Below are 21,153 nucleotides of genomic sequence, written 5' to 3' on the forward strand. Positions count from 1 at the left end.
TAATGTGGCCGCTATGGTAAGAAAAGAGGAATAACACCCCCCCCCCCATCGCCCCCCAGGCTTCGTGTCTCAGGGCTGCTAGATCTGTCCAGCTCGACGTCGACAAATGGCCAGGAGAGGTGCTAAGTGATCTCTGGGATGCCCCCCCCCCCCCCGCTACATCTCACCCCCCCAGGACCAAATGCAACTTTCACCCGGGGCGAGCCGAGAATCCTGTGTGAAGCCTAAATGCTGACATTCGGTCTTCTTCTCCTCCATGCACCCCTGTCCCCTGATTCAGTTTTGTCCTCTTTAGGGGAATTTTTAACCATTAAATAATAAAAATTCAAGAGAATTGAATAAGGATATTCTCATATATACATATCAAACGTGAATTTTGCTTAACATAATATCTGTAACAAAATAGTCAGTCCAGCAGCACAGTCACTGTGCATCCATTACTATTTCTGGAAGTTTCCAACGTCTGAACCTCTCTGTAAAAATTCAGCTGCTTTCTCGCCACTCAGCAGTTATTCGAACCCCACAGAAGCGCCCGCCCCTGCCCCCCCTGCCCCCTCAAAGCCACCCCCTCCCCCCGGGACTTGCAACCGTGCCTGAACGCGTCTCATTCTGACCCAGTTGCAGTGCTGGTTCACGTTCAAGAAGAACGCATCGTACATTTGGCCGCGCCCTCCTTTTTCTGAGGGCGGGGGGTCCGGGTGTGTCAGCCACCAGGATTTGGGGGCCGACGGGGCTGTATCTGGTTTATTTAGTTCTCTGCTCATCCTGTCTGAAGAAATCAGAAAGTCGTCTCTATCTACATCGACACCCTGACAGACTGGGAAGAAAAAAAGACCTAATTAAATCCCAGCCGTGGGGAATCTGCCAAATCCAATTTCGGATCAGACCCAAAACAGCAGTACTGAGCTGTCGTCTCCACCAGCCGGGACCACCTTGCAGGTTCTGGCAGGACATCGTGCTGGGGGGTTGGCTGCCTCACCCTCTCCCCACCATGATGCATCCTCTCCCAGCCACGCATTCACCTCCTGTGGGGGGGGGGGGGGGTCTGCTCCAGGATGTAGCAGGGGTGGATCCTCAAACGTTCCCCGGTTCTGGTTCTGACCCAGAATCAAACTGGGATTAAAACAACTCACAGAGCGTCAGACTGAGTCGATCATCTGCGTTCTACAGATCTGCTCTATTTAAGGTCTTCGGTGCAGCATTACAATTTCGGTTAGGATTGTCTTACTTAAAAGCTCCTTTATAAATAAGTGAAATAAATAACCAGTCTGGAGAGCAGCTGGGGGATTGCTGGAAGATCTACTTACAGAAGAAATATGACATACACCGAAATAAAATCCCTGCAGAAAAATACACTCACACGCACACAGCATCTGAACATTTTATTGTCATTCGCAGGGTGTGTGACAGAAATGAATGGCTGTCGATCGCACACATCCGTCCATCTGCCCGCCGCCGCTACAGAATCTCTGACAGCAGGTGCTGGAGATGAAGGGAAAAGGCTGAAAATATCAGAATTTGCTACGTCAGCTAAGACATTAATGAAAAAATATAGCAGAACAGAAACGCCGCTTGTTGCTGATGGGATTACAGGCTCTTCAGGAACGTCCTGGCTCTTCATCTCGGCCTTCAGTCCCTCCAGCAGCATCTCGGGGGAGGGGGGCAAACCCAGCTCCAGAGTCTCTCTGGTCCTCATCCTCTGTCCTGTGCACTGGGCAGCCACTCACCATAGCTAAGAATAGTGAGCAGACCGGCCCAATCCTTCGGTTGAAAATGGAGGTGAAATGACACGGGTGCGGCCGCATACAGTACGACTCAGTAAAGGGGGGCCTCGTACGCGCCCAGCCGGACGCAGAAGAGGACGCCGCCTCCCAGCATGAAGACGGTGGCCCCCCAGGCCACCCCGTAGCCCCAGTTGAACTCGTGGTAGGTTTGCAGGACCGAGCCGTCGATGAACTTGATGGGGTACAGGACCAGCGCGCAGGCTTGGAGGACCACTGTGGAGGGGGAATGGGGAGGGTGTGGGGGGGGGTCACAGATTACCACAAATAGCAACTCTAGTTTAGAAAGTGTATTTAGAGTGGCCACCTGAACTGTAGATACCCCCCCAGTTACGCTCCAATCAGATCAATCCTTTTTCAGTATTCCCCCGAGCACCCTCCAATCAAGTCAACCCTTCTTAGGCATGCCCCCCAAACACCCTCCAATCAGATTAACTGTCCTTAGCCATCAGCAGTTACCATTCACAGTTGTGCAGTATTGTTTAGTTCATGTCGGTTGACGGAGCATAATTCCACAGTGCCTGTGAAGGAGCCACACCGAACTCAGGGCAATCAGCTGGCCAGCAGGGAAAAGGTGTGGAAAAGATTTAAAAAAAAGGCAATCTGCTTATAGTCGCATCTGTAAAATGCGTCATAATGTGAATCACGCCCTGAGACTGCGAATCCTAGGATGAAAATACCAGGTGAGCCTTTTGCCCCCCAGTGTGTGTACCCCCCCCTTCCCCCCCCAAACTCAACGCAGAATTTTCACACATCAGCAGGCGTTACAGCCCCCCTCAGAAGTGCAGGGGGGGGGGGGGGGGCTATCCTCACTGCCATCTGTCTTCCCGGTGTAAAGAAACACATACCAGGCAGCTGTCAGTCAGACACGCGAAAGACATTTCGCCGCAAAACAGCGCGATCAGCCTGAATGTGATAGACAGATAAACTCATAATATTTTTCAGTATAACCATGGATACAGCTGATGCACAGGAATGCGAGTCGGTCAACAGGAACATGCCGTTCCTTCGCCCAGGTTTCAAAAGAAATTTTGGCTCTTCCAGCCTGTCAGCACTTTTTAACTGGCCCGGTCTGCCACACGCCGGTGGGATCAGCACACGTCACTGACTAGCAGTGAGTCACTTGCCGCCGATGTACGTACACTGGTAAAGCCACGGCTGACGGCAGGTGGAAAGACGACCAGCCACAAAAAAAGCGAAGCAAAAATCCTAAATTCAAACCAATTACCTTCTTTCCCAACCTCCCATCCTGCATCAGATCCAACATGAAAGTAAAACACTTCGGAGTAACTAAAGCGAGGCCGAGTGTGATTTCTTGATGTCCGGCTCATTTAAGCTACCAGGATTTGCATCTGTCTCTCGAGCTCTGCTCCAGCGCCGCAGGGCGGAGACGCCGAGGCGGGAGGAGATGCGGGAAAGTTACACGGCAGAAGTGAATCTCTCGGGGGAGAGAGCGAAACAAGATACTGCTTCCACACCGAAACACCTTGAAGGAAGAATCGGCACCTGCCTTTCAGTGGGGATGCCATTCGCTCTGGGGCGATTGGTGCACAGTGTGCCTGTCACCCGTCATCTTCGGCGTGACCAGACAACAAGGGCAACGTTAAACTATTCCCAAGGAGTAAAGTGAGCTGTCAATTGACTCAAGATCAGGGCATTATGAATTGTTAGCAACTCAATTTCAGCTACGTCCTCAGCAGAGTTACACCGAGACACTAATTCCTTCACTCTGTAGAGGGGAAAAGTCCATCCATCCTTTTTCCAAACCGCTTATCCTACTGGGTCGCGTGGGGTCCAGAGCCTATCAATGGGCACGAGGCAGGGAACAACCCAGGATGGGGGGCCAGCCCATCGCAGGGCACACTCACACACCATTCACTCACACATGTGCACCTATGGGCAATTTAGCAAGTCCAATTAGCCTCAGCATGTTTTTGGACTGTGGGGGGAAACCGGAGTAACCGGAGGAAACCCCACGACGACATGGGGAGAACATGCAAACTCCACACACACGTGACCCAGGCGACTCGAACCCGGGTCCCAGAGGTGTGAGGCAACAGTGCTAACCACTGCACCATCATGCCGCCAAGGGGAAAAGTGACCAGCATAATTGTCAGCACTCAGTGAGCCCTGTCTGACCCTCCTACGACAGGTAATTAGGGTCTTTCATTAAGTGACACTTCAATTAATATGCAGAACGAGAAGCCATGCTGATGTGATGGCAGCTTAGGACAGCAGACCCTTTGCTCGTGTCAGACACCACGCTCCTTGTAAGACATCTGCTTTCCACACCTCAGCAGATCCGTTGGCTCTGTCTCTAACCCCTCAGGAGAAGGTACGCCGTGCTCATTAAGCCTGGCACAATGAAGCTGGAGACCAGGGCTGCGGTGACACTGTGCAGGAATGTCGGCAAGCTGGGGGAGCATGAAGAGAACTAAAGACAAAGATAACGGGCAGAGGCCTTGCCTGCGGTGAAGAGGAAGATGGCCGCCGTGCGACAGCACTTCCTGCGAGTGCCCCGACACAGCGAGATCAGGGCGACGATGAAGGCCGACAGGGTCATCGCAGACGCCGCCAGGAGCAGCACCAGGGCGGCCACCTGCCAGTCTGCGAAAGAACATGCGGACAACATGAAGTCACAGCCGCGCTGACCACCTTCGTTACACCAGCGACGGCACTTAAATGCCCACGATCGGCGACCCGGCGATATATATAGCTCTCGGTCAGAGAACCTCGTTCCACGCTGGTCTCCATGATCGCTGTGTATCAGACCTTCCTGAAACGCGCAGCATCCCGTCTCTAAGGCTCAGCTATCGACCCTCCTCTGTACCTCCTTTCTCCTGGCGGATTGATGCCGCACAACAACGTCAACGGCTTCGGTTCCGGACAAACAGGTGTCGCTAATCAAACAGGCACTTTGTCTCCATAAAAAATAATAATCACGCCGTGTCTGAATCTCCCAGCTCCTCTCGGACCGAGCTCACAGACACCCTGCACCCCCCCCCCCCCACCCGGAGCCCCCGTTCCGACTCACTTGGTAGTCTAATGGCTCCGGGCTGCCTCCCAGCGCTCCTGGCCAGGTGACTCTCCACGGTAATGATCCCCCTCCTCCCTGCTCCATTTCTCTCATGCAGCATGGCTGGTCCTCTCATTTATTTCAGGTGGGGTGGGGGGTGGGGGGTGAGGGGGGGTTCTTTCAAAGGCAATTGCTGGTTGGCCTCGATGTTCCTGAACATTCTACAGCCACTGAACCCCCAGCCGCCCACCTCACCCCACCCCGCCATTGTTTTGCTGAATGAGTCTATTATTTGCCCTTTCATTGGACACCATGAGAGCGGAAAGTCGTCCCTGGACAGGATTCCTTACGCACCTCCCCCCCCTTTCCCAGGATACACCCAGGAGGTCACACCCCTTCCCCAAGGGAAACAGGTAGACAAAACCTGAGGAGGTGACACAGAGAACAGAAAGGACAGTGGGAAGGGAGACGCTCCCTCTGTGGGTAATGGTAGTGTGGGGGCTTTCAGAGACTCCACTGGACCTCATCCACCTGATTCCCTTGGTGGGGGCCAGTCCCCTGTCCCAATGAATGGCAAGGGAACTCCATTTTAAACGAGGACATGTGACTCTATGTCGTCACATCAGAACAGTGCCGTCATTCTGTTCAACAGCAATGTCTGTTCTGATTACGTTATAATTTAACATAAAAAAAATGCAGTTGGTGAGTGTGACACTCTTTATAAGCTCCGTTGAGGACTCGGACAGTTGTTTGGGGGTAAACAGGATAAATGCTTAGTTCCTCGTACATAAAGGCAGCACCCCGTTTAATCTCAAGTGCCATAAATTAAATCCGGCGGAAAGCTTAATCCCTCCCGGTTCTCGTTTGTAAACACGCAGGATCGGCATCGCGTTTGACGCAACTGAGCGCTGATCCGATTAAGTATGAAACTGGATCTGTGTTTGTGGGAATTCAGGACCCCGTGCAAATCGGGACATCGTCGAAGCAGAAGCTGCAAAAACAAGAAAGACGCTAGAAATATCGCTGTTGGACTTCTTTGCGGGTTAATTCACGCTAGAACTGTACGAAATACTAAAATCCACAAAACCATTAGATCAAAGGTATATTAAATAAAACAGGTTTAGCGTCTTCTGTAACCGAGTAAATCTTTAGCAAACCTTTATGCAAGAAAAACAAAAGTTTGTTCGATGACTAACTGAAGCTGACACGTAAATAATCTGCATATTACTGACAATCTCATGGTAACACCTAGGCTACACAGGCTAATTTTCAAATCCAGTGCAACAATAAAAGCTATATAAATCAGCTATAAGGGAATTGCAGCAACCAGACTGAAGTCTGGTCAATAAGGTATTATCTAGAGCAATATTAACTAGGAATGAGGTGTGCGATTTGGAGATGAGCGCTTTACCGGATCTGAGCGTGGAGGTGCAGCGCCAGGCGGACGCGGCTCTCCTGCAGGACTCCCACAGCGACAGCGAGAAGCTCTCGGCGGTCACCCAGGAGGGGCTCCACAGAGCCACGGCGTCCAGACACAGGGCGAGGAAAGCGCAAAACAGCGCGATCAACCTGAACGGGCGCGCCACGTACGCCTCCTCTGCAGACATGTTCAGATTAGAAAGAGTGAAAAAAAATCTCCCTCTTTTCGGTAGTTTGGGAAAAGACTTAAATCGGACCGGTCCTCTGCTCTTAAAGTTGAGCTGGGTGGCACGGAGACATGAGGCCGGACTGAGCGCGGTGCAGGAGCATCCTCCGAGCGCCGGGAGGAGAAGTTTCTGTGCGCCGCCAATAGGACCCTGCAAGAAAAAGGAGGTTTGTCCACGCTTTGATTGTCTCAGTACTATAGCGAGTATCATGTAACACTCTAATACAGCGAAATGTCTTTTTTTCTAATAAAAAAAAATCAAAGCACAGAAAAGGCGAGCCAGTATTTACTTGAAAATTAATCTCTCTCGGACGATGTCGATTAATCGGGTGAATCCTGTATTGAAACAACCGAATAATCATCAATAAACTTGCGGCATTATAGGTCAGCGCTTGGAACGGATTTGACCTTAATGCCAGTGGCATTAATTAACAACAAGAAACCACAACAAACAGCCAGATGATAATTTAGAAAGCAAGGACATAAACGATGTGCTGAGACGCCTGCCAGTCTATAGCCTCCGTTTTCTCCTGGGATGAGCCGGTGTTCTGTCCAAAATACTCCAAAGTACGTTCTGAAACGCATGACCGTTACTTACTGCTTAGTCGCCCTTTGTGCCCAGTGATTTCCAATGATTCGGCGGTCAACTGAACATTATTAATCACAAAGCTCGAGACTAAGTGAAACAGGCGTTCGTGACCTTTAGAACTAACAGGTACGTCTTTGAGCAAACATTATCCATTTGGCTGCTGCTTCTTTAAATGTCAGCAAGGGAAATAAACGCAGGACAGCAAAGCACCCAGAGAGACTTGCCCTGGGTCCTCCTCCCCCCTGTGGGATCAAAGGCAAGTTACACGATGCTGTAAACGGATGGGGAATCGATGTGCGTTAGCTTGTGGTCTTTCTAAAATGTCTGGGATGTACATATTTAAACCTGTACTTTAACATTTATAGAGTGTTATAGTGCACACACACAGAACATAATGGTCGCTAAATTCAATAATCGCGGTAATACACATAAAAAGGGTTAAAAATGTACTGTTGCTTGTCACTGGGGCTGTACCCACAAGAGTCTCCCAATTGTACCCTTAGCTGTAGGCTAATGTACCTTTTACGGTACAGACATGGACTCCAGGGAACATTTCTGTACCATTGATGGTACATTAATGCTGTTTGTACCTTTGGTATTTTCCGCTTCTGTACCTTAAAAGGTACAATAACAGGGATACAGCCCCAGTGACAAGCAAAGGTTTTACCGTTTTTTTCTGAGAGTCTATTTAGTCGTGGGAGTGAAGAGGGACCAACTGGGACCAATTCAAATCTGACAGCCATTTTTGTAGAAGAAAGACACTGTGACCTAAATATGTAACGTTTCAGTAAAATGAGCTCGCACGAAGACACTGCAGATTGAACTGGAAGTGAAACACGCGGGGTCTGGAAGACCTTGAAACATCTGAAGTTATGCTTTTTGATTATGTGCCGGTATTTTGCCTAAACAGTAGATTGGTGCTGTGTAGCCACATTTCACAGATGGTAACAGAAGTCTGCTCAGAACGTGTAGCATATTATTTTCACTTCTGTCAGATTAACTCGTTTACGGACAGATTTGCAGAGGAACGGTAATAAATGATTACATCTAAATGCTTGTTCTGTATATATACTACGTCAAAAAAAAAAACAGCCACCTCGTTTATAAAGCAATATGCCCTTATTTATGCTTTTATCAGATCGAATGGTGTCCACAAGCAACGACACCTGGATTTCAAAGATCCGATTAACTTGGACAAAACTCTGGGGCCAGTTCACTCCGCATCACATTATTGACGTCCGTATTGACTTTCCGATAGAAGCGTGAAAACGTAAAGGTTCTGCTCAGCCCTATAGAATATGGTAACCTAATGCGTCACCGTACATTAGGTATCGGATCCATGCAAAGATTGTGTTGGAAAAAAAAGCACGTATTTGATTCTGAAAAGCACACCTTCGTCTAATATTTAAGGTCTGGTAAGCATAATCTATTTGCCGGCGTAACAATATTGAACAGGCACAAAACCAACCCGCTAAGCCATTTGTCTCAGCACCCCCTCACCACCCCCAATGACACCCGCCATACACACAAACACACACACACACACACACACACACACACACACACACACACGTTGTCGTACATATCAAAATGGAGACCTTCCATTCATTTCTATGGGAAATACCCTAATATTAATCAAACCCTTAAGCCCCTACCCAGCTCCAACCTTAACCATAAATAAAATACAAAACTTTTGACATTTTCACTTTTTTGATTGCATTCACGGATTTTTAATAAAATTGAGATTATCCAAATAGGAACCTGAAAAAATGTCCCCAAAAATAAGAAAGTTTCAAGTTTTTTTCCACAATTTGAGGACATTTTGGTCCCCAAATGTTATCTAGAAAAACCCACCCACAGAGAGATAGAGAGCGCCCGAGAAAGACATACTAATAAGTACACAGAAATGCATACATGGCGCGCGCACTTGTAAACAACGGAATACATGCACGCGGGAATACATATTCTGCTATATCAGTGGCACTATTGCGCTAGTTTTCTTTGCAGCTTCCAAAGTCTCACGCCGAACATCAATAAGGGGAACACTTTTCATTATCTTCTGTTCTCCAGTCTAATGGTTTTCGCACCGAGGACCCATGCAGGTGCTTCGACCCCCAAAATACGAACTTTGCACAATCAAGGCAGAATGCACCTGAACGGCCGGTGAGGACAGTGTGTGGGAAAACGGTTTAAAAGTGCACTTGCAAGACAGAACCAAATCAAGCATTAAAAACCTATAAAATTTGTATATAGTGCTTTGTAATTCTGTATAAAATTCATGGAAGTGTTTTTTTGACGGAACCCAAATTTATAAATTCTTGCACTGTGTATTTTAGAAACCATTCATTAGATATTTTACGTACTTTCTACTCATTATTAAAAACTTGGTAACCGTTTTAGCCCACGGTCATAAATGAGAACGCGAAAACCTGTATAAATTTTGGTAATTAATTTTCGTCAATACAGAAGACTGCCCCTGTTGGCCATGTAGCAGAACTTCACCAAGAATGGAAAACAAACAAACACTGTTATCCTCTGCAAATTTAATCTTATCCAACTTTTTATCTGATCGACCAGGAGAATGTCAGTGAAATAATACCCTGGACTATCACCTAAACATTTGTATCTTCCGCTGTCAGTTTGCTGTGACTAAGTGATTATGCTAATCTGTGGAGCGGAGCTTGGCGGTAGGCTATTGGCGGCACAGATGATGTTGTGAGGACTTCGCTGAAATTGAAGGTCACCAGAGGTTATTTCTCTCCTGAATTGACAAGGCCGTCTCACAGGTCTTGTAAAAAACTAAAAAATAATTACACTGCTGAGCAATAGGGTCACATGTGGACATGAAGGTTTAAAGGTTGCTGGCGCGTCCTCTGCGTTTGCAATGGGTTCATGCAATTACACACTGGCCACCCCACTGCTGGAAAACAAAACAAGATCCGTGACAGCCAGGGACGTATGAGGAAAATCAGAACTAAGAGAAAATAATAAGTGACAGATTCTCTCTTTGTGTTGGCATTTCCCCCCGTTTATCTCGATTCATTTCCGTAAAGCTGAGACGGCCATCGGCGTGCTGAATGATAACGCCAATCCCCATGTGAACGCGCATCCTGTCTCGTCGCGAGAAAAGACTGAGCCGAAGGGGTAATCAAAAGGGACTTTAATAAAACTATAAACAGCACAAAATGAAAGAGACCACGGAGGATCAAAACGCTGGTATGAAGAATCAAATACAGGGCAAACTGGGCAGTACACGCGGGCAACACCGTTACACATCTAACAATATATAACGACCGGACTGGGGAACTTAGGACGGGGAGGCACTTAAATACGTCACAGATGAGGGCGCAAACGGGAGAAACCTGGGATCATCCACACGGGGGCTGAAACGAGAGGCAGGGTTAAACAAGGGACCGGTGAGGCTCGTTAGAGTCATACAACGGAGAAAACAAAGGGAAATGACTCCGGGGTGTTACACATCCCCTCGGTATAGTTAAACTGCATGGGCAACGGACTTGCGTTTTAAACTGCGCTAAGGACCGCAAGAAGCCGATAAAATGCTACATGAACTTTTGCATTCTTGAGAATATACATGACTCCTTCCAGCTCCGCAATATTTATAACAATACAAAGAAACATGAAAATGAAGATCTTCTGGAGGGCTGCTTCCAGTGCCCTGAGTAATCTTTTATTCGCTTGAAGCGCGGCTGTCATCTTACTGTATGGTTTTTCTACATAAAAAGAAATTAAAAAGAAAGGAACAACCAATGTAAAGATATTGTGGGAAAACTGAAACGGCAGAATGGTATACAAAGAAGTAGTACGACACAAGCTTTTGGCTTTCGCTGAATGGATTGAGACCTTCCAACGCACATAGGAAGAAATAATAAAACGCTGACAAACCAGCTAGGCACGAGACATGAAGACTATATAGTGACAACTACACTGTAAAGCAGCACACTCTCAGAAAAAAAGGTGAAAACGTGTACCTTTGCTTATCATTGGGGTTGTACCCTCAAGGGTCTGCCAATTGTATACTCTTAGCTGCAAGCAATTGTATACTTTTAAGGTACAGAAAAGGTCTATAAGGAACATTTCTGTACCATTGATGGTGCAATAATGCTGCCTGTACCTTTTGGATGTTCCTCAGAGGCCGTTTCTGTACCTTAAAATGTCCGATTAAAAGGGTACAGCCCCAGTGACAAGCAAAGGTACAAATTTTTACCTTTTCGTCAATGTGCAGGTCATTTTTACCCAGCGTATACCAAACCTCTCAGAAAACATAACCACTCTCTAGACATGTGTATTAATATAAATTAAGTAAGACAACTAAATGATTTTTTTTTCACATGGCTTTTTATGTATTACCATTTATAATCGTTTATATACTGTTTTGTATATAGGCCTATGGGGTAAACATTAAAATATATATTTACAAAATGGTAATAAGATGTTTTCAAACAGCCAGCGGTGTTGCAGTTTTTCGCAGTGCGCGCGCCAAGACACTTAGAGTATAAAAATATAGGTGTTAAATAAATCACATGGCATGAGGAAGCAGATCTGGTGACGCATCTTACTGGGAGTGACACGAGAGGTGGCCCAATTAGTTCTACAAATTACATACTTGGTATAGCTCATATTTGTGTTTATATAAACTGAACACGTATATTTAGACAAATATCTTCCCGCCAATAGGGGAGACTTGGACCATATTCATATTTTGCGTGTGTTGTGCGTCTGTGATATCCAGGATTTGTTTAACGCCTCGAGGGTGGTACAGGCTGGGAGCGCATACTAACGGGGACACGTCGATAGCCTCCCGATTTTATACATGGAATGTCGGGAAGCATCGTGAAGATATCGACTGGAAGGTCCTCCGATGCCGGGGTTTTCACCCCCTTCGAGGCTAGCGATGTGCAGCTAAATAAAGAAACCATCGGCACGGAGCTCAGACAGCAGCGAGAAAGACTTCAGCCCCACGCAGCACATGTAGGCGGCGCGGCATCACCGCATCCTCCATCTCCTCACACATCTCCACAGACTTTTTGTCGGACAAAGGAAGATATTCCGGGCAAGGAAATTGTGATTTTCTCAGCTGTCGAAGTTGTTTGATTTAGATAAGGGAAGGCGAGCTCAGTGGGGGAATCGATCCGTCAGATCCTCGGTGCGGGCGAAGCCAGGCGTTAAATGAGGACTTCTGAAGATGCTGAACGACAGGATCATCTGGAGGAACTTCCTCACCCCGACACCTGAGATCTACACCAAGTTCCCCTCCAACACTACCGCCGACGAGTATCTGACCACCACCGTGGTTGTGTTGGGTCGTCCGAGCGTAAAACTGCCGAGTCTCACTGCGTACCTGGGACTTTTTGTGTGTTTGCTGTTGTTTCTCCTCGCCTTGGTCATTGTGATGCTTTACCGCATGAAGCACACCATTGCCCCGCTGCCATCGGACGTGGAAACCGCTGGGCAAACAGAGATGTTTCCAGAAGTCGAACTTTGTACGATATAGTTTTTTTTAAACCTTCCTATTTCCCTACGTTGCATGACGGACGTTTGGTTTGTTATGATTGTCGTTGATTATTGTTATATGCCTTTAACTATCCTTTACGTCTATTAGCTATATTAAACACGTTTGCACATTTTTTTTCTTGTCCTTTTATTTGCAACTCTCTAACACCCGGTTATTCCGCATTTCCTGCCAGCTGTCATCTGCCATTTGGTTCTGTTTAAAATTGTGCCAACCGAAATGCAAAGCAGCACAGGGCGGGTGGACTGCTTAATAACGGAAACAAGGCAAGGACCCCTTCAGGTTGACTGCATCTCACATCCATTAATCTATAGAGCACGCAGCAGCGGCTGTAGCACACAGTGCAGTGTACTGTTACGTTTTCCGTGGCAGTGTTTCGTGACTTCGCCGCGAGTGTCACAGCAGGACAGCGTTTGCAGCACAGAAGTGTACTGTTATGTTTCCCACGCACGTAAGGGAAGTGTCTTGTGGCTTCGTGGATCTCACTTTTATATGAGTATCGGCTATATATTTAATAAACGATTGATTTTAGCCTGTTTCAATTCTGCGCTGTTTTTTTTTTGGCAGGTGTAAGATGTGCAGGAAAACTTTGCAATTTTCGTTATTGTTGCCGCAGATACTGAATAATGACAGGTGGGAATCTCTTGTCTGATGCCTCGATTATATGGCCGAAGCGCTGTGATGGTATTTTGAGAGCAGATGCGCCTTCAGTCACAGACCAGTTCCGCCCGTTTATTGAGATTTCAGCCTTTAACTCTAAGCGGAATAGTGAGTCCATTGTGATTGCTGCTGCTGTCCTTTTTCTGCTCCCAGCTCATTTTTATCTCTTCAGTTTGTTTAACATTTTTGTCGTGCAGCGTTTAAAACAATTTGTTACAAGTTATTTACCCAATTAACATCTTGCACTGTGGGTATGTGGGTATGACACACTGCTGCTGTCCCGCTGACTCCTACGTCGTACGGACCCCACAGACACCTGCCCCTGCCCTATGAGCCTCCTGGCTGTTCGTACGATACATCCCAGCCTGTGTTTTTTTTTTTTTTTTTTGCAGCAGTGCATGATGGGAACCACACAGTGATAAACGAGGCGAGGACGCTGTCTAATTTGGCTCTGTGGATCTGGGTTCAGACACTGGGAGAGATATTAAGTTTCCACAGCGGGCTGAGAAAAAAACATTCTCATTAAAACCTCTGAAGTCAACTGCTTTCCATTCAAATTTGCCCACGTGCGCGGCATTTTGTGAAATTGTGTGGCTATTCATTATGAATAGCCCATAGTACGGTAGATGTGGAAATGGAAATGGAGCGAATATGCGGCTCCAGCACGTGAAATACACGACACTTACCTGGTGTTTATTTGTATATAAAAGAGGAACTTATTTGAGCTGTGATGGCAAGAATTAATTTGTTCTTAAGTTTAGTTTTATGTTAATGAAACATCTGGATCTGTAGTCAGCATTTTTATGGCAGTTTTATAAAATTCCCGGTAGGACCTCTTCCAGGTTATTACAGAAAACTAGGCAAATCGGGATTGGCTGAGCCGGACTGTCACATAACAATCGGTAGGCATGTTTATAAGATAGCAGTGATATTTCAGCATAAAGGGAATCGAATTCTTAGAGGCTGGTGGAGTGAACCAGCAAGAAAAATATCAGCAAGCAAATGTTTTTCCTGCTGCCTCAGTTTTGTATGACCCTGTACTATATCAGTGGGTATGGAAAATAGGTACATGGACCTTTCATGTTGCGGTGGTTTCTGCTAGCTACAAGAGAAAGTGCCAAATTGCCGGGTCGCGACTGTTTAGTCCAGCCGTGCCTTGTTGTTTTTAGTAGGTGTTGATTACTAAGGCGTTTCCATCTCTTTTCTAATAATGGCTTTATTTTTTTTATAAGAAGAAGTGCAGAGGGACGCTGTGTGGTGGGGGACAAGGCGGGGCAGAGATGTGGGAGCCGTCTGCTGTAGAGCGCCCCCACTCACCGGAAGATACCCCGACGTCCACAGACAGGCATCCGATCGCATCGCTGGCGGCAGAGAAGGGAGAGCGGGAAAGGAGGGAGATGCGCGGATTTTAAGGCCTGCTGGTCGGTTCCCCTGAGGGTGTTTGCATGTTTACGCTGTGTTAATGAATCTATCTACCTGGTAATGTTGAGACAGTATTTCTTTTTATTTACTTATTTTTAAAAACAGACAGACACCGTAAACATCCACCTCCATTCAGTGCTCATGGTTCCCATGCCAACGCAGGAGTATTTTTTTCCCCCTCCGTTTGCTATTTGAAATGCCAAGCCCTTAAATTATCTCTATGCCTTATATTTACTGTTCTCTGCTTAGTGTTTGGATGATATTTACTATTAACAGGTATAGGTCCCCAACCGTGTAAATGTATATTGAAAATAACGGTAAAATGAACATAACCGTTCAAACAGCGCAGGCACAGTAATGAATATCATCCAGTAAAAATGGGGTCAGATGGAAATTTCGTAGATAACCGGCTAGCGATACCATATGACCAGACTATCATATGACTATTTAGATAACGAATGAAACAAAAAATTCTTCTCTATCTGTAATTTGGGGACAAAATAAAAATTTCGCTAACAGTGAAGGCTAATGTATTCACTAGGGCTGGGCTGTGAATAATTCCAGGCATCATATCAACATGTTTACAGTGTTGGCTGTAACTACAAAAATAAATGGACGTAATTCAGCATGTCCACCAGATGGCGCACCACTTACATCGATGTGGTGAGCGTTACTACCTGCGCGAAGGTACAATAATTGATACTTTTTTAAATTGATCCCTGTGGGGAAGTTCTCTTTATGCCTCCCCGAACTTGCTCTCTATAGGTGAGAGCAAGCTGCCTGTGAAGGACAGCCACCCATAGCAGCACCCAGGGATCTGGGGGTTAAGGGCCCTGCTGAAGGACCCACAGATGTGCTGAGGCTGGGCTCAAACCAGCAACCTTCTGATCGCAGCCACAAAGGATTAGTCCCCTGAACCACATGCTGATTATTGACATAAATCTGCTCATTTTCTTCAAACAGATGACAGCATACAGGTTAACAGTTTCAGACCTAAGTTGTTCTTAAGACATAACAGAGCAAACACTTGCCATGAGATATACACCTACGCTTCCATTTGTAGTTATTTTGACGGTTTTTAAATACAGGAGTCTGGTAAGATCGCCTGTACAGTTTATTTACACGTCAGTTTTCTTTTGAGCCACCAGGTAAACGTGTCAGTGGCATTTTCCTGTAAAAAATAGGTTAATATTATGTGTATCTCTAACCAGCTGATCTTAAATCTTGTGTGGAAAAGGGCATTGTGGAATGCTGTAAATATGTCATTTTACACTCGATGCCATAATATAAACAGCGATGCTGTTCGTATAACAAGTTCAAAAAGCACTCGGGGTGAATCTGATTTTCGGTCTGTAATGTCTGGACCCTGGGTGAAGTGATGTGTAATATTCGAATTGTAATGATACACAGAGACGTGACCAACACTTTACTCAAGTTTTACCGAACTGATCCTATCTTCTCTTACAGGTCATCCTCAGGAGGACAGCGGCACTTACAGGTAAGGAGTATTTCAGAAGCTACAGTACATAGAAATACATACATCATATCTCCCTCCGCATGACCTGTATTCCAATGACAGTTTAAACAGCAGCTTTTGATATTTCATTTTACAATGCAAACTATTGCATTTGATAGCATTCGCATTCTTCTTTTGTTACTACAATGTTTCTTTTTACCAAAACGTTCCTTTTAAGGAGAATAACGTGTTGGTGGTCTAATCAGTCTACGCTATCGTGACCCCCCCTCCTCCTTAGTTGGTGTCTCAGGTTTGACACTCCAGTGCAACAAGCCGGTGCCGACACTGCCTCCAATCGCCAGGCAACCAGAAGTAAGGCAGCGTTTCATACATGGAAGATGACACAGGCAGAATGGCGAGCTGGATGCAGGGACATCACTGGTATTGGCGACGTCACATGTAGCAGGGTGTGCTGGACATCTTAAACACAGCGTCCTCTATCTGCTTCATCATTCCAGGCCACTACATGACATCTCTTGCCCTCTCATATGACATATGACAATGTCTCAGTGAGATTCATGCCCTTCGTTATGTTTTAGATTAATGCTTTTAATACTGTCAGTATTAAACTAACAGTTGTCTTAGTCTCCTACTGTGCCGTGTCGTGCTTTTCTCGTCTTCATCCCGCACCAGAATATCATCCACCACGTACATAACCGTCTCCAAATCACAGTCCTCAAGGTCCGAGCTCAACATTTCTGTACCTGTGAGCCAGTTGTGATGCGTATGTGGCCAATCGGAATCAGTAATTATTAAACTATAACTGCCTGGGAAAACTGAGAACAAGGCCTGGATTTAGAATGGAGGGCCAGAGTTGAATTGCCATGCTCTAAATGAGTGGTTCTCAAACTCGGCCCTCGGGCCCCTCTGCCCTGCTTGTTTTCCTGCTATCCCTGCCCCACACACAAGTCCCGGCTGTCTTTCAGCTTCTGATTGACTGAACACACCTGATCCAGGTAATCCAGGTGTGTAGGGCAGGGATAGCTGGAGCACAAGCAGGGCAGTGGGTTCCGAGGACAGAGTTTGAGAACCACTGGTCTAAATATTCTAGTTTTGTGCAATGCACTTTTGGAACACTTCTGGAGCTGATGATACTAATACCTGCAAAAAGGAGTGTTGAATGTACATAGGTTGGAGCCCTCTTTGTCCAGCTGTACATGCCAGAGTTGGCATCCAATACCGAAAGCACTTTGGCATTTGGCATGTCTGCTGTTATTTCTTCCACAGTGCACAATGGGTAATGTTCTCTTCTTATGGCTCCTTCACTGTAAACTCTTTTGGTGAGTCCCAATTCCGAACAAGTTTCTCCACCGGATCAAAGGTGAGTCTAAGCCTACGGTTTGGAATTCTAGCTGGAATCGTCTTCACGTTTACACTTGAGCAAAGCCTTACCCTTTGGCTCCATCTTGTGACCAGAATGTGTCACTAAATTGCAGTTCGACTTCAAGAAATGGTGTTTTCTTTTTCGCTACATTTTCGAAGGTAGTTCGTTACACTCCCCTTCTGCGGCTAGCTTCAAGTTAAGTATGGGGTTATTTTGAGCACTTGTGTCCGTATCTGATTTTCATTTTGAAGCGTAGTCTGTATCCAACCGTATTAGCCATTTGCTAGCTGTTTGCTTTTTTTGCTTGATATCAATTCTGCCCATAAACATCTCAACATTTGCTTCCTGATTTATTTCACGAACCTTTCTCTGTGTTGTTCTGGGCTTTTTTGTTAGTTTTTTTTTTTTTTTTTTTTTTTTTTTGCGCATGCGTCTGAAATGGTTCTTTCGTGAGTGCTCGTTGTGTATGCTTCTGTAGGCTAGGCATTATTTTTTTGGCTCGTGTGTGTATCCACATCGCTTGCAGACTTCTTTTTCTTTACCCGTCTGTGTAACATTAGTATGCTATTGTCTTACTTTTCGTATTCTTATTGATTACTTCTGCGTCCTCGTGCAAACTTTCATGCGGCTCTGCGTGACCTCATTTGCCCGACATATATCCACAGCCTTTGCTAGGTTCAAATAAGGTTCACATGAGTCGCCTGGCTCTCACAGTGCCGTCAACACCACAAACAATGCAACCTTTAATCAGTTAATCGTCCAAATTCCTTTGCCTTATTCTTCAAGTCTATCACGTATACATCAGCCGTTCTTTTAGTTCACGTAAAAAAAAACTTGTTCCTCAGATACGTAATGTTCTTTCGCGGCTCACTCTAATCCAGAAGTGTCCAACTCCAGTCCTGGGGGGTGGAGCCCTGCGTAGCTTTAGTTCAGTGTTTCCCAACCCAATCCTCGAGGAACCCTGAACAGTCCAAGCTTTTGCTCCCTCCCAGCTCCCAGCCAATCAGGAACACCGAATGCCTGGTACAGGTGCTCTGGGAGCTGAGAGGAAGTAAAAACATGGACTGTCCAGGGTTCCCTGGGGACTGGGTTGGGAAACACTGGCTAAATTCTTTCCCTGTTCCACCACAAATGATTCAGCTCAAGAGCTGTGTGCTAATTAGCACAAGGAGTTGTGTTACATGAGGGGAAACCCAAATATGTGCAGGACTCTGGCCCTCCAGCACTGGAGTTTGACACCCCTTGCTCTAGACTTTTGTTTGAGCACATCCAAAACATCCACATCGTCATCAAAGTCCATAGAATTAAATGCCTTTAGTGCATCATCTCCAGCCACGTGAAGAAATGCTGCACGTTCCCGCTCTTCTCTGCTATACTAAATGCAGTGAGATATAAGGCGACACCACTTTTCTGGCTTATGCTGTTCAGCGGTTTCAGTTGCTCCACAGTTTACTTCTGACATCACAAAATCTGTGGACCCTGGATGAATTGATACGTGATATTTGAATTTTAATGATACACAGAGACGTGACCAACACTTTACTCAAGTTTTACCGAACTGATCCCTTTTTTCTCTTACTGGTCATATCCCCAGAGGCATCTCTAGGAGAACAGCGCCACTTGCAGGCGAGGAGTATTTCAGACCCTACAAAGAAATATACAGATCACACGGTCTGCGGGAAACACTGCTGAAGTGGGTGTGTTGGCCGACATCTCCAGTGTTAGCAGCTGTTTACGTCTTTTTTCCCATGACTGGAGCTCCTGAGGCAACATTTGACACCCACAGCACGTAATGACTGGCCAGGAGTAGCAATAATAATAATGTCTGAAGTCGCCCTGGAAACAGACTGGAAAAATGAGTTTTAACAACTGGTGTATAATTGTTTTTGTTTTCTCGTGATGTTAAAGGGCCCCGCGAGCTTGCAGCAGCATGCAAGCAAGTGGATGAGCGCTTCTGGAAAACCAGCTCTGTCAGATTCTGCCACTTCAATGAGAAATAATAAAGGAACTCAAGAGAAAATAATAGTGACAGGGTTACCTGTTGGAAATGTGATGTGAAAAGGGTTGGTGTAATAGGCTGAAGTTCAAACTACACATTTTTTGGTCAGTATGTGTGTGTGTATGTATGTATGTTATGTATTGCATGTATGTATGTATGTGACCAAAATAAATTTAAATTCATTCATTCAATACTGGGTGGTTTTCACCATCCAGATAACTCTAACATTAACAGTATATTATAAGATTCTATCTATCTATCTATCTATCTATCTATCTATCTATCTATCTATCTATCTATCTATCTATCTATCTATCTATCTATCTATCTATCTATCTATCTATCTATCTATCCAGTCTCTGTAGTTCTGTCTTGCCTTTTTTTTGTCTTAAACCTGGAACCAGGAAGCTGTGACGTCCCAGGGTTGAGAGGCGAGACCCAGAAAAGGATGGTGAATACAAATAATATATATAAAAATAAATATATCAATCATAATAAATACATGGTGCGATATTTCCCTCTAGTGGTGACATCGAGAAACTGCAACAAAAATATTACGGCTTGGACTAGCTAGATGGCATAGCTTGTTGAATGATGATTGGAAGAGGTCAGTTATATCATAATGTGATGTAATATTATGTGTGACACAGCCTTCAAGTGTATTACACCGGATGCCTAGATTCCTGTAGTTTATCCGAAGGTATGCCATATGCAGCACATCACTGGTTGATGCATCGCATGGGCCGGAAGTGCTTTGTGTTTTGCCACTAGGCTGTTACAATCTCCACCCCAGACAGGTTGAGATTTTAAACAAGAAAAATAGATTACAATGGATGTGAGCTGGACAGGAGTACTTGTGAAATTCACCGATGTGAGACAAGGTTCTTCCGGAAAGAACATGCCTGAGCTGCGAGCCGTCTCACGGAAGGTCATAAAAAAAAAACCGCAAGCCGCTGTCAGGCATCGGGAATCGCTGTCTGAATCCAGATCTCTTCATGAGACTCTTGCATTGTTTGAGATGCCTGGCCTGAAGTTCTGTGCCATGTGACCTTCTTGTAATACTCTGCCTCGCTAATGGCTTTGAAAGTGACACCCTCTAGGTGTGACTGGAGGGTTGGGTGTGAGGGGAATTCCCTCAGGAGGGCGTCTGTCTCCAGGCTTCCTGTTCCTGCTTGTTCACTACACCTATTTTCTGCTGAAATATATCTGATTTAGTGTGCCTTCAGCATTAACCTCATAAACAGGCCATTTATGAGAATGTCTCCCCAGGAAGACACCGTGTGCGGGTCGCGATCCTTGCTGTCCGGGCACAGAGCAAAGCCCTGACCCCTAGCAGTTTCACAGGTTGAGACGTGACCTTGTCTTGTGTCGTGTGCCGGCCTGTCGCTCTGTGTTAGCCAAAGGGGTGCGACGTGGTGGGGGGGCTGGGGGCCCGTTATGAGAATGAGCGCATGGAGTAGCAGGGGTTGAGGGGGGCAGGTGTCAGAGTCACGCGTTTGTGTAACAGCCGCTGGCAGATTAACTCTTCATGTGTGGTGACGTATCACGGGCGCAGGTATTGGTGCAGAGGGACAGTTGCATGGAAATTTCCCCTGCTGGGCTGCTGTGGGCGCTGTGTGTCTGTCTGCGGCTGATAAGCGTGTCGTCGCACCTCATCCTGGTTTAAAGGGC

The 21,153-nt window shown here is 46.1% G+C and overlaps 1 protein-coding gene across 2 annotated transcripts; it reads right to left on the reverse strand.

Annotated features, from left to right (window-relative positions):
• Nucleotides 1–1,363: 1,363 nt before the first annotated feature.
• LOC125728233 (transmembrane protein 47-like) lies at nt 1,364–7,210 on the reverse strand. Of its 2 annotated transcripts, none has more exons than XM_049005278.1 (4): nt 7,041–7,210; nt 6,209–6,593; nt 4,248–4,388; nt 1,364–1,997 (listed from the first exon to the last, which is right to left on the reverse strand). In XM_049005278.1, exons 2-4 carry the CDS (start codon nt 6,402–6,404, stop codon nt 1,816–1,818), a joined length of 519 nt encoding a protein of 172 aa, XP_048861235.1. In that variant the 5' UTR covers nt 6,405–6,593; nt 7,041–7,210; the 3' UTR covers nt 1,364–1,815. The 2 variants fall into 2 exon arrangements, with proteins under 2 accessions (XP_048861235.1, XP_048861234.1); XM_049005277.1 differs by lacking the exon at nt 7,041–7,210 and adding an exon at nt 6,733–6,821.
• Between the last annotated feature and the right edge of the window lie 13,943 nt (nt 7,211–21,153).

The sequence above is a fragment of the Brienomyrus brachyistius genome, unplaced genomic scaffold, assembly GCF_023856365.1.
Source record: "Brienomyrus brachyistius isolate T26 unplaced genomic scaffold, BBRACH_0.4 scaffold212, whole genome shotgun sequence".
Classification (NCBI taxonomy): Eukaryota; Metazoa; Chordata; class Actinopteri; order Osteoglossiformes; family Mormyridae; genus Brienomyrus; species Brienomyrus brachyistius.